The sequence below is a fragment of the Copidosoma floridanum genome, unplaced genomic scaffold (assembly GCF_036245765.1).
Source record: "Copidosoma floridanum isolate Cflo_tuat_1 unplaced genomic scaffold, Cflo_Japanese_pri ptg000009l, whole genome shotgun sequence".
In the NCBI taxonomy this organism is placed as follows: Eukaryota; Metazoa; Arthropoda; class Insecta; order Hymenoptera; family Encyrtidae; genus Copidosoma; species Copidosoma floridanum.
In genome coordinates, this window is record NW_028321886.1 from 396,457 (window position 1) to 410,784 (window position 14,328).

General features: G+C 43.6%; 1 protein-coding gene across 1 annotated transcript in view; it reads right to left on the minus strand.

The window, feature by feature from the left end:
- The window catches only part of stet (stem cell tumor), a 348,127-nt gene that overhangs the window by 12,577 nt on the left and 321,222 nt on the right, over positions 1-14,328 (minus strand). Inside the window, exon 7 of the mRNA XM_014358450.2 lies at positions 1,441-1,553. Within this exon, the coding sequence (XP_014213936.1) occupies positions 1,441-1,553 (113 nt within the window). The remainder of the gene's footprint in view (positions 1-1,440; positions 1,554-14,328) is intronic.

Sequence of the window (14,328 nt, forward strand, 5' to 3'; positions counted from 1 at the left end):
AACAAAAGCTAATGTACAAAGGGGCTCGTTGCTGATGACAACTGTGCGGCACACATATAATATACCTCCCTCGCCAAAGTACGGGCACCATATACCTACGATCTAACGTGTAATTTTCGTATATTAAAAAAGGATAAAGGGAAATCCTCTGCTATACATGGATGTCTCCTCTTTCAGGAGCCAACGCCGCCCACTTTGTTCACGAAAAACGCGAAATTCACGAATTTCGCATACATACTTATACTTATGCACGCCACCAGATGTGACACAGCCGGAGAGAAGATTGTTATTACCTTTGCTTCCCTTCCGGTGTCACCCGCCGCGACTTACGAAGCACGTAGGTATACATACCGTCTTGTCCCCCCCCCCCTTTTTTTTTCTTCAGACCAATCAAGCGCGTGTCTTGTTTTTTTTTTTTTTTTTTGTTCACGTATGTACATCTTTAATATCGCAGTGGCCCATATGTTGGAAGAAACGCGGGATGACGCGAATTACGATTATTACACGCGAGGGCGGTACTGACTGGGGATCTGTTGGTAACGTAAGTCCTTCGCGGTTCGTTTTCGGTTCGCAATGGTGTCGAATGTACTTTATGCGCTGGTGCATCGTTTGTTCTTCCCGGTCGTGTATGAAAAGGGTACTTTGAGCAAAGTAAAAAAAACGGATATTAAGAATTTCTATTTGCTACCTGTTGGGTCCCACCAAGGAGCCAAGAAATACTTCCCACGCAATTTAAAAGTAATTAGGCATCAGCTTGATCTTGAATCTTCTTTTTTTTTTTTTTTCTAATAGATGCCTGAAAAACTTACTCGCGGGCAGCAAGAACATTTGAATTTTAAAAGCGTAAGGAAGTACTTTCAATTATGAAGGCATGAATATTTATGCGCAAAGTCCCACGATGGTTTTGTTTCGGGGCTTCGTAAGAGCCCGTGAGTACATTATCATAGCTTTTCTCGGCAACTTGAAGTGATATTTCTAAGTGTGCGAAGAAGGAGCAGTCGAAAGATACAAGAGTAGTGGAGAAATTTAAGATATTTAAAAAAATAATCGAATAAAAAGTGTTTCCCGCTACGAACCGACTTGGCGTTATGAACTACATATTTATAATCGCAGAGGGGAGGTTATTGGTAACATCACCAGCAATGTTTTAATAACAGAGAGTACCTTTGTAACAATAAAATACGAAATAGAGGAAACGAGAGAGAAAAAAACACCAACGAGTCGGAGACATTTAAAAATCCATCAAGCTGATTCCTATCGCGCTAATTATCATCTCGAGAAAAAAAGTAAGAAAAAACCGAGCTGTCCCGGCAACGTCTCCATCAGCATCGGCGCGCATCAACCATATGACAGCGGAAGCGAGACACGCTCAATTACGGCAACAGCCCAAAATTTTGCGTGCGAGTTCTCTCAAGCAAGGAAAACAAAAAAAAAACTCACCAGCCAAGACTCCGGCCATGTAGACCGCGGCGATCCTGAAGCTCCCGTGTACCATTTCGAGAGGCAGACCGACGACCACCTGTACGCCGAGGTTGAAGAGCAGGTGAAGCCATCTGTAAAACAGGTAGAAAAGTGAAATTAATTTTCATCGCAATACGTTTATACAATGAATACATTATTTCGTCAATTATCTCTTATTTGTCTCGGAAAACTTTACTGCTTTTAAATTTACAACTTTGATCGTTTGAATGACTCCAAAAAGCTATGCAAGTCTCGATCGTTGCGGCTGACAGTGAATGATCGGCTTTTGTCTAAAATGTCAACGAGGTATTTACGCTTATAGTGCTTGTTGTCTGCTTCCTTGTAGGCGAGTCGAGTGGAAATTGAGCCCCTGCATCGGTGAAAAGGACACTACTTATACGCAAGAAAGAAAAAAAGACGGTTTATACTTCAGGGAGCTCGGGGCACGAGAGCTTCGCCGATTTTTCGTGTGTGTACACACATACGTGTAGAGTTGCTCTTGTGCTTGTTCCGGGGATATATGTGAGGCTGTACTGTACTCGTGGCTCGACTTTCCCGATGCTTATTTCATTCGTTTCGGGGCGCGCTCGCGGCCCCCGGCTTTTTGACGATGCCGCCGGGGCTGAATTTTGCATTTTCACCGCTGCGGCGCTATCTCGTCCCGGCAATTTGTACGTATTGTATACTGCGAGGTCGCACTGCTGCGTCAAGGGGAGGGAGAGGAAGGCGGACGTAAAGTTGGGATATTATTGCATTTATGCTGTTTGAATTTTGCGGAAAGGAGTACTGCGAGCTACGTGAACCATTTTTTTATTTATTTTTTCGTGAAAGTTTAGTTGCGAGTTGAAATCGCTAGGGAGACGAGAGCGAGAGAGAGAGAGCCAGTCCCGTAATCGTCATTGTACATTTTGAAGATTCACACTCAAGACTCTGACGTGAAATTTTAAATTATCAAGCAATAGAAGAAAAAGAAAAAGAAGAGAGAAAAGAAATCATTCGATAGTGTACATAATAACATACCTAGTAGTGTTGCAAAGTTGAAAACAAACCCCCCCCCCCCAACTTTGTAACAGGGAGCAGCGTGCACGAGATGATGCATTGCTCACAAAGTAAGAGGGAAGAGAGCTAAAGCACACAAACATATAACACTCCACCTGAATTTTAAACAATAAGTACATATTAAAATTCGTTGTTTTTTTTTGTTAACACTTACGGTTGAGCCTTGAGGTACAGTCACCATGTGCATTGCAATAAGATAGAAGGGATATTGTTTTTGACTCATCCAAAGTGACTTTGCCTGCGAATGAGTTGAGCCAAATTTAAGCAAACACCAATAAGTACATACATTTCAGAGTAACGACCCGATTTTTCGGTCAACTGATGAACCATTTTGATAAACGAGCTCTTGTTTATTGTTCCAAGGAAAGAGGCTTTGGAAGGAAGAGGAGATGGGGAGGGGAAAAAAGTTTTGCTCAATTAATCTCCCCCCTTCCATCTGTATAAAATATATACACGTACATTATACCTGTGGCCGCCTACAACTTGCACGCGCCTCCCGCGATTTCGCGGCCGTCCGAAACAAAAGGCGCACAAGTAAGTATATATATAGCTACAGCGAGCTGCGAGAGTCCGAGAAAGCGAGTTTTTGGAAAAGCCTTATCTGTCGCGTGCCCCACCGACTCTCTTCTTTTGCGAGGTTATACGGGGTGCGGATATTGAGGTGGAAAAAATACACCGAGCTCCTTTGCGATACGTTATACGGTACGGAGGGGGCGTGCACTGCAGTCGCGGCCGCGTGAAATTTGAAGTTTTAACCTCGGGAGGGAAAGCCGAGAGCCGCTGGAAACTTTTTTCGCGCGCCCGCTGCCTTTGTTCTTCTTCTTTTTGTTTTCGTATATCTGCGCTTGCACTGCATGTCACGGACGCGTATGGAAAGTCCGATGGGATTTTTGGACTGAGTTCTTTAATTTTTTTTGTTTGTTTTTTTAGTTAATACGAGTGAATGTCAAATACAAAATACAATGCAAAATAACACAGCAGTTACCTTTATACCGTTCGAGCGAAATTCGATGCAACTTTTAATTGCGAAATTTTTGTTCACCATCGCATCGCGTTAATGTTGTTAACCATTAGCGAGTGTTTGTTGAAAAATTTCCCTTTGGTTAGCGCAATTTCGCGAATGTTTGGAAAGTTTGTAATTTTTATCTCACGAGGTATACGTAAAAACAAATATGAAGCAAGTACAATATGTAGTATAGGTATACAATGGAGGTGGCCCAGAAAATTACGGAGCACGAATTGAATTACACGAGGTAATTAACTCTCTCAGTTGTATTAGCTCGGCGACGGTTTATTTCCGGCAATGGCTAAGTTTACTGTTAGGTCGTTAGCGCGATAATCTGTTATTTTTGATGTACGGGCACCTTACAGAAAAATATGAAAAAATTATCATCAATAATCATCCCGTGGGCTTAAATGAAGAATTGAATCAAAAAACTTTGAAGACAAACCGCATATGGTTAATTTTGTTTTCAAATCACTGCTGCAGCTGTACCAATGAGCTATTTGCAATTGAAACAAAATAACCATCGTTTATAAATGCGTTTGAATAAAACGATGGGGAAATGTTTCTAGAAACAACGATGATAATTAAACTATGCAGTTCAACAATCATGGTGAATTGTCTTTATTAAAGTTTGAATTGCAATTTATACAGTTGCAGATAAAAAATTGTTTGAATCAACAGTGAAATTAACTCGTTGATTGGGGTACCAAAAAACTGAATAACTTGCGACCCTGGTACGTATATGCTGCAATCACACGCGAAGGGAGCAAAGACAAAAAACATAAACCAAAGTATATATTCGTCGCGAAATTCGCAGACTAACCAGAAAAGCATCCGACATTTTTCGGTTATATTTCTGTACCTTCGTTGGAGCAAAGTCTAAATTGCAAAGCGCTTTTTATTTTTCAAAAATAGCCAAACGAACGGACGGGCGTACGGGAACGTACAAAAGAGAGAGAGAGAGAGAGAGAGAGAGTAGGAGAAAAAAATGTTAAAAGCATTCGTCGAATCGCCTGGGGTGACGGGGAACTCTTTTCGGCAAACGCGTTTTCCAGAAGTGAAATAGATCAATCCGGGGCGGAGGTGCACGCGGGAAAACATGACTTTGGACGTCTCGACGAGCGAAAAAGTGAAACACCAAGCTGGAGGGGGAAAATAATGAAAAAAAAGCGCCAGGGAACAAAATGACAGGAAAAAAGAAAGGAGCAGGAGAGTCCGTCGCACCACCGATGCCGCTAAGCTGCAGCGCAATTTCCATTTATCACTGGCGCCAGGCTATAGCGAGAGAAAGAGTGAGGGGGGAGGGGTGGCTGTGACTCGATTCCTGACTTTGATTCCACAGTGCATGACGACAAGCGCGAATGGCTCGTTCGGATGACCGATGATGATGATGATTGCCGATAGGTACGTGTTTCTGAAAAATACAGCGAGCTCGTGCAAGTTATTGAAAGGAAGTGCGGAAAGCTTTTATGGTCGGGAACACTTTTGATGCGGGAAAATTACCGATAAATTACCGTTCCCAGCCATTTTAACCATCGCATTTCCAATAGCGGCATCAGATAAGTTTTTTCCAAATTTTCCACCGATCCTATTAAAAGCAAAGACACGATAAAAGATCGACCAAATGAATGACCTACCAACGCAATCAATAGCCATATCAAGGCAATCGCAAACAACTCGTCAAAAAAATGAGTGTCGGTGGGCAACATCGCATCAATTAAGCTCCTCTCTCGGCTGTAGGTATACACACTCCTGGCTGCTCCTGTTCCTTCATTAATTTAATTAAACTCGCGCCCCGGAGGCGAAAGCGCTCGAGCTAAGCAAGAGAGCAGAGAGAGAGAGAGAGCTGACGGTGTAAGTGGAGAAAAACGAGCCCACGGTGCGTGAGAGACCACCACCACCACCATCAACTAAGTAGGTGTGTATATATATATGCCTAGATGCAAATATCAGCGAGAGCACGAGTAAGTATATGTGTGTATATATACACGTGCAACGAGAGTCGTGTACAACAACCTGCGCGGGAGCTAATAAAGCTCGCCAGTTTGCCCTAGGAAACGGGTTATTAGCATCGCCTATCAATAAGCGTCACCCAACAGTGCACAGCAGCAGGTATATGTATGTGTATATATCTATACTTGCAGCAGTGCAACGGTGAAAGAGTACGGCAACACGGGCCATTAGACTCTTTTGCCATTGTTTCCGGCTGCAAAGCCATTGGATGTTATGGAGGATAGAGAGAGAAAGAGAGAGCGCGTGAGTTATATTCGCGTTTTCTCATTAAGCCGCCGCAATTACTTCGACCCTCTCCCCCGCCCCCTGCACGTATACGGTGTTCCGAGCGCAGGACGGACACGCGGCTTTTCGAGTTTGCCAACTTGGGGCGTTTTCACTTCTGTAATTGTTAACTTGTATACTTGTAAGTATACCGTCTACCGTGTGCACTGATGCCGTGCCCTTTCGATGCACTTGCTCAGCACTTGTAGGTGGCTTATAGGTGCTTAAACGGGTTTCTTTGGTGGTACAGTGATAAGCTGAAAATATTGGCGTTTTGTCGGCTGTTCGATAGTAATTTAAGTATGTTTTTGTGGGAAATTTTTTTTTTTGTAAATTCATAGATTTTAATTATATGTAATCTACGGACACCTTTGATTTCGTTGCAAGGGGTGCTTCTTACTGATAATAATAATACTGATTTATCGAATGTCAAAAAATGTACACTATATATTATTATGCTCGGAATTTTCACCACATAAATGTGTGACCTCAATTGAAATAAATAAATCATAAATAATGTAAATTCTGGTGTAAATCAAATGTGTCACCCAATGAGCTGATAGCAATAAGGGTATAAAAACATCGTAGTGACACAGTTTTGTTCGAAATCCCGAATGGACTTTTGTATCGCCATGTGTATATGGATGACCATGCTCTCCGCAATCATAAAACACGGGACGGTGATTCCAATAAAATGTCCCAACACCCCGAACCCGAGGGGAGGAGGGCTGGGTAAAATACTCTGTTGCAAAAAGGATAAGAAAAAAAAAAAAAAAAAAAAAAAAGCCCCAAAACCTAATCCGTATCAACTACATATTGCGCAACAAATGAATTTCCATCAGGCAGCTCGTACCGCGGTAGTATTAGTATAGGTACACACGCACGCATCCCTCGTACATCTCGATAAGCGAGAAAGAGCGAACGGAAAAAATCCCCCTAAACCCCGAGCTATAACCAACTCTATTACAACATAAATCTCGGAGCAGCCGTGTATAGCTTGCGCCCGAGAGCGAGGGCGCACGCACGGCCGAAATCATACTCTCTCTGTGTGGGTGTTTGTGTTGGTGTGCGGTAGGTACAAGACACACACACGGAGCCCCCATATCCAAAGAAGGGCGATTATATAGGACCGCGGAAAATAAGAGTCGCGTGGCCGGAGGAGGAAAAAATGCGGTTGGGGGTGGTGACTGCTGACTGAAAATTGCTTTCGTGCACCGACTCCTCCTCCTTCTCCTCCTCTGATATGGAAAAAAGTAGATCGCAGGAGGAGAGAAGGAGATTCCGATTTCCTCGGCGGTAGCATGGCATATAAGAAACGGCGATAAAGAGAATAGATAATGGAAAGTAGTGGTAGGGAAAGTGCACTGTGTAACTATGTATGTATGTACGTGTACACCGACCCACCCTCCGAGCGCGTGCTCCGTGAATTTCGTATGAGCACGGCTTAATACACTTCCCCCCACGTGTGTTTGCGTGTAATAAACGTGGATTGGAGTCTCCAATGATTGGGGGACAAAATATCGTACGAGAGCATCGGGTATGTATTATACGATCGAGGACAGCCGACGTCGATATTTTTGGGTCGACGGAGGGGAGATATGTTTGCGATTGAAAGAAAAAAAAAAAAAAAAAAAAAAAAGAGCTGCTAAAGCGCTTGTGTGATGTAGTTAGTGACCGCACGTGTGTGTACAGTGAGTGGACGGATTTTTCGTTGATTCGAGCGGGCACTTTGGTACTCGATCAAAAACGCATTTTACATAAATGCGACGAAGTGTCCATTAGCAGCTGCGCCAATCATTCAATTTGTGCCTGTTTGTTTATCTGTCTCCTATTTTTTTTTTTTTTTTTTTTTTTTTTTTTTAGAATTTGTCTTTTCGTTAACACGTTTGCTGTTTTGATTTTGCGACGCGTGGGTTTTTATTTGCTTTTTTTCGAGGGCATTGGGAGTGCTTTCGTAAGTGATTAAAAAAAAAAAAATCAGCTCAATTCACCGATGAGTTTGCATTTACGTTTTGCAAACAAAAAATTGCGTAGCGATGGTTGCATGAATTTATCCGTTAAAAAACGAGCTTTCGGATAGGTACTGGTGTGTATTTCTCGTCAGCAAAAGTTGAAATACGAAATAAAAGTAAAAAAAACTATGCAAACTAATGAAAAATGTCAAGTAAAATTGAAAAAAAAGCGTCACAATTTTTATGCTTATCGCAATGAATCACGTCTCCGTTTTACAAACAAAAATCACCGCTGGTCCTCCTGCAAGCGCACCATGTAGGTCCATAGTAAATCAATGCCCCTTGAATAATACACATTCAAGAGCTACCAAGAACCGGCCGGGTAACTAACGTACCCAACAACCACCCCCTAATTACTCGGTCCTCGAACATGTGTCCCTCCCCCAGTCGTTGTCGTATGCCTCGTAAACCCATACCATTTCCTCCCTCGTATCCCCTTATGTATTATTTCTTGCGCTGCTTTTTCAACTCCGCAAAATACCTAGTACGCTATTGGTTACCTATACAGTGCCGATTGGATCGATATCCCATCTACGTGCATGTACGTCGCTTTACAGACACACACCTCCGTGTCTGCGTTTACTATACAGCAATCATCGAAATGGAGAGCCCCGGTCCTTTGTCTCGGGCTCTTCTGCTCGCTCGGCTGAACCCTTTTTTTTTTTTTTTTTTTTTTTTTCACGCGAACAACGTAGCAGTGTCGAAGGCCACGGGTTTTCTTCTGTCCCGAAGAGCGGAAGGAGATCGACGGAAGCGCGGAAAGCTGTGCTGGAGAACCTCGTTTTCATTCGTAGGTATAAAGGTTTTTCATGAATTTCACCCACGTCTCTTGGACTTTGGAAACAAAAAAAAAAAAAAAAAAAGAAAAACTGCTCTAGGGTGGTAAGTGGGGGAAAAAAGGGCTACGGTATGCGCAGCAATAAAACCCGTTTTCTCGATTTATTCCGATTGTTTCGTCCTTTTCTGTGTCTGTATGGACGTACGTCTCCTGCGGGCGGCGCAAGTCTATACCACCCATTGTACAGACGCGCAACGAGTCTCCTATACCGCGAGCCTGTAATAAAGACAAATCGAAAATCGATGCCGCTTAATGTCCGTTCATTACTAGCTAAAATCTAACGAGAGAGAGAGAGAGACCCTTTCCCTACCCCCGTCCCGCTATCTCACTTTTTTTCAACCATTTTATACGTATAAAGAGGTTTTATACGCGGGTGGAAGAAAAAAAAGAGCTCGCGAAATATTACGCGTCACGGTATTGCGCTCCATTTTTTTTCTTCTTATTCTTTATTCCTTTCGATGCAGTAACTGGAAAACTTTTACCAGCTCGTGAATTAATCGTTTCGTCGGGCAGGGATATGATATTGTTTTTCCTTTTCGTCATTTTCACCGTAGCCTCTCGAAAGCTCCACATTGTAATTCAATCGAATTGATCTTTTCTTTTGGTAAAAAAAAAAAAAAAAAAAAAAACCAGCTTCACCTTCCTGACCAATGGTTGGGATTAAAAAAAAAAAAAAAAAAAAGCACCACTCTAATGGATCGCAAATAGAGAGAGCCCCCAGGAGTCGCGTATGGACCGCAAATCGGTACATCCCGGCTATGGAGCTTTCCACAAGCGCCAATTGCTAACGAATTGCGATTGTTTTTCAATCGAATGAGAGCTGCCCTGAATATTTTGCTCTTATGAGGCGACGTTTTGGTTTTCCGACGGTTTGATAACGAAAATTTCGTCGATGGAATAAATTACCTCGGCAATTTTTTGCGCCACGCAGTTTCTACCAAACTAGAGTAAACATTTTATGTTTTTACGCTCCGTGATAAAAACTATTTTTACTAGAATACACTTTACAAGTATATATGAGTAAAAAAAACCCCCAGAGGTAAACTAGGCACCAAAAGTAACAACAAACCTATCGAACAAAACACAAACACACCCACCTGAGCCCAGAATGCATAATCCGTATAATATGCAATAGCTGCGTCATTGGAGGGGGGTGGTGGAAAAATTGGACATCTCGCGCTTGGGCCATTCAATTTCCCTCCTCCACCTCCACGTCGGATTAAAAGCAATTTGTCAAGAAAAGCTCCTCCCGCGTCCCGAAAGCCGATCGCATTTTCATAATTGCGGAATATAAAGCAGGAATAAAGTAGAAGCAGTAGTTTCAGCCTCGGAGGAAAATGTAGATGAGGAAGGGCTCGATTTTTACGCGGTGGTCCTTTCCTTTTCGGCCGTCCTGTGCTCAACACTTGCGCGTATATATACCTGTATACATGGACGAGCGCATAATGGGCTCTTGCCAGGCGCGTGCATAATCGGCACCGCGTATCGGAAAAGCGTGCGCATAGCGTGTCATTATTCAAATCCAGGGGCCCAAGAGTTACCCAGGAAAGTCTACACGTACCTGAATACGGAGTTTTTTTTCCCAGCCTCTGATTTCTTTCGTCATACGGCAGGACTCTGTAACGCGTGCTTATATTCGGGCGGAGCAGGTGCCACGAATTTTAAAAGCTTGCATAATGCGCTTGTGCAAGCAAAAGTTTTTTTACAGTCGATTGTACGCGTGTGGGCGCCCTCATCGGTTCGTGCAATCGTTAGGGCATAAAACTGTGGAGGAAGCCCCGATGTATATGTATATACATGTACCCCCGCGAGTTTGGCTCCGTTCCTCCCGGGTGGATATAAATCTCCCGCTCAACACCTACAGGCTCTCTCCCTTCCGCGGTGGGTACGTTTTTTTCGGGGCTATAAATAAATTTAGATCCAAACTCCCCTCTCTCTCGTTCCTCTCGGGGAGGGATTACGCGCGGAAAATCGTCGCCGAAATCTACCGGCTCCGAAAGACGCGAAACTACGAGTATACTATATCTCGCCCTCTTTTACCCTGCCGCGGAGAGAGTCTTTGTCTCCGAGTTCTTTTCTCTTCGCGGCCGAATATCTCGCTCGAGCGGAAACTATACTCTCCTCTGTGCGATACCCACCGCCGTTCTTCCGTGTGTAAGTCGTGCCATTATCATCCCAGATTTTAGAGCTTGCGGGCCAAGGGAGTGGAAGAAGAAGGAGGAGGTGGTGTGATCGATGAGCTGTCGCGCGGCTCTTTTGAGCGTCCAATCAAAGTTTTTTCGGGGCTCCGATTAATCAAACCTGTTTGCCCCGTGTGGTGATGTATCGCGGAGTCTTTATCATTTTAAATTCATGAATTTTCTTTTTTTTTTTTTTTTTTTTGCTCGATACTACAATACGACGTGCCGGAAACGAGGGATGAAAAATTGTGCTTTCGGCGCGTCGTGAGATCGACTGCATACACAGTGTGTTTTCGGGGCGTCTTTGCTCACGGAATTGCAGAGTTACACGATGTAAAGACAAGTACTTGTATGGTTACGATGAGTTGGCGCATTACAGTACATATATATTGGGTATATACACTCGCGTGTAATTGTGCGTGTGCCGAGCAACAAAGTGTATAATATAATGGTAGCGGTACGACACACGCCTATTAATCGCAAAGCCTCGCGCCATCGATCATTAAAAACACATCACCTACAACGGCTTGAATAATACACAGGTAGCACATTACTCGCTGCGCGAGCCCTTTTGAATATTTCATCAATCGTTTTATCGTGTACAGTGTGGCGAATGGAAAAAAAAAAAAAAAAAAAAGTACTTTCCATCGATCGAGTATCCAATTTTGATGCGACATGGTTATTGTGCGCGTAAACGCGTTAAAAAATTGCCTAACTTGCCGTCCCGGTACCGCGGTGTGTAACTTCAAGTGCGCAATTTGTTACAGGTTCACCGATCGAAGAACGCCTCTCTTTTCGATCTCTTTGTAGACAAAGCAAACAAAAAAAAAAAAAAAAAGACCGCCAACATTGCTCAAAAATCTTCTTTTTCACTTTCCCACAACACGAGCCGTGACACACAGAGTCCCGAACGTGTGAAAAATCAGTAAAAAGCAACCGCGTCGTGTCTCGAGCCGGGACTCGCTTTTCAAAGGGAGAAATCATTACGCGCAAACAAAATCGCGAAAGCGCCTCATCCATTCAGTCGCGCGGACAAAGTACAGCCGCATTACAAGCTACACAGGTATTTATATAATGTGTACACAAAGGTAATAAGTGTACACGAAAAAGGAGAAGAGGAGGGGGAGAGGCCTACTCGGCTTTTCGCAGCATCACGCGTCAGTCAGTCGGCAGAGGAGCCATAGGGAGAATATAAATATATATATGTATCTCTCTCGTCCTTGGCGTGTTCCACACAAGTATATAATGGGCGCACAACAGTAGCACCGGCGGTGGCTCTCTCGCGTCGACTTCCGCTAATTAAAGCTATACGTGTACGTGTGAGAGAACGAGAGACGCTTACAGACCATACGGGCGATTGAAGCGCGTTAACCGCGCTCGCTTGTGTGTTTGTGTACATTTATGCGTATACTGTCTTTTCCCACGGAGAGTATATACCCGAAAACTAGCGTGTGACGCGGATTTCGTTGTATATCCTTCGCGTGGTTACATATTATAATATTATCATGCCGTATGCATGCACGGGGATGCTGGGAGTCTCTCTCTCTCTCTTTGGTCCTGTTATTGATACATTCTCCTTCCATTGTGCTCTCCGTGCGAAAGTTTGTTGACGAGCTTGTACACCGCCAAGATGCGTATATATGGATGGACCTCGGATGGACCTATCACTCTCTCTCTCTCTCTCGTTTTTTTTTTTTTTTTTTCAACGACAAGAAGAGGACATCAAAATTATTCAATGCTGGGATTTAAAAAGGTGCATATGTACCTACAAAACAATGAAATTGATTTATAGTCGTTCAGTTGATATGTGCCCACTTTTTTTATATAAAACAAACAGCAGAGGTTGGTAGTAGATATTGTTGCTGCAGTAGATTGACGAACGCCGGTAATATCGCCCACGTGTATTTAATATTTAACCTCTGTTTTCCTCGGCAATTCAATGAAAAGATAATCAGAAAAAAAATATATCGTAGCACGGGTTGTGGGGTTCGGGGGACACAGTCTTGAGGGGGTTGTATAAAATACTCACGCAAGCCAAACGGCAAGCCCTACATGTCACCGTCCCCCCTCTTAATTACTCTCCAAACGACATTCCAAATTCACACCCCAACGACGACGACGGCAATATCCTTGGTCTCGCGACTCTTACTACCATTTATACCCACGGTATACATATACATAAATATCCATAAGGTCACTCGTATAAGTATGCGTAACAAGGCGTATGACTACATATTATACCGTATACCAACACGCGCTCGTCGTGGGAAAATCTCGTTTTCTCTCTTACCGGGCGAACTTGCTCCTCCTCGTGTGTACACATACAATAAGTATAAGTGCACGTGTTGAGTTGCGTGGGTATATATTTGTACGAGTGGTGTGGTATGGGACACCGTATTACTTAGCTGTATGTGCCCACGACTCTAACAAACGCTAGCCTCCTCCTCAATCTGCATAAAATTATCGGCTCGCGAGCAACTCTTGGCGCTCCCGTGCGATTGTATACGCGACCCGTGCTCTCCCTCGTCCCTGTTAAATTTTTATCTAGGGTGACGAGTGCACACCTAGTTAACTCGGTGTTTTTTATTTATCGCTGGTCAAAGCAAGCACTGCTCACTGGAGACACAGTATATACCTACGGTTCACGCGAGCTGTTCATGGAGAGGAGGTCCTCCTTCTTCGTATGGAGCCATATCGATTGGTTGCTGTGGCTTTTTTTCTTTCAGCATCGCGTATAGCCACTGGCATTGGCTAATAAGCGGTCCCTCGTTGTAACACCTTGCTTAGAGATACGTGCAACCGTATTTTCGACTCTCTATGTACGCGCACCCATTGTACCTCGCATCATCCTCGCTTGCATGTACGTACACCCCTTGCACACAATATCCCGACGGCACGTTCTCATGAATAATTTAAGGCGCCCGTCGCGGAAAACTTATCCTTCCCTCCTTTTCTTCTTCCTTTTCCTCTCCAACCATTCCTTTTTTTGCACTCTCGCCCGCCATTTTCGCACGAGCGCGCGATTTTTCTTTCTCTCTCTTGGTTCTTTTTTTTTGTCCGCTCACGCGCAGCTCTTCCTTTTCGTCGCTCCTCGATAGGGAAATACGAACGGGAGAATGGGGAGTTTTAATTTCATTGGCCCCGGAAATATTCAATCGACCGCGCGGATCGAGGGATTTTTGTTTCCGCATCGCGTGTATAGCTGGTTCCATCGATGGGATATTCATTCCGCCCAAAGGAGAAATTACCTCCTCCGTCTTGGGCGCGAAATCAGTCTTTTGTATTTGGCATGAAAACGCTATCACTTTGATATATATCATGTGCATATTTTAAGGAGTTTTCTCGTATGTACATAAAAGTAAGGGTTTAAGGTTCGTCGCGTCTCGTGGATTGTGTTATCCCGTTAAATGCCTTTATACGTATTTAATAAAAAGGAGCCCGGAAAAACTCGCGGAACGGAGGTATTTCCAAGGTAAAACATGATGATTTTTCGTT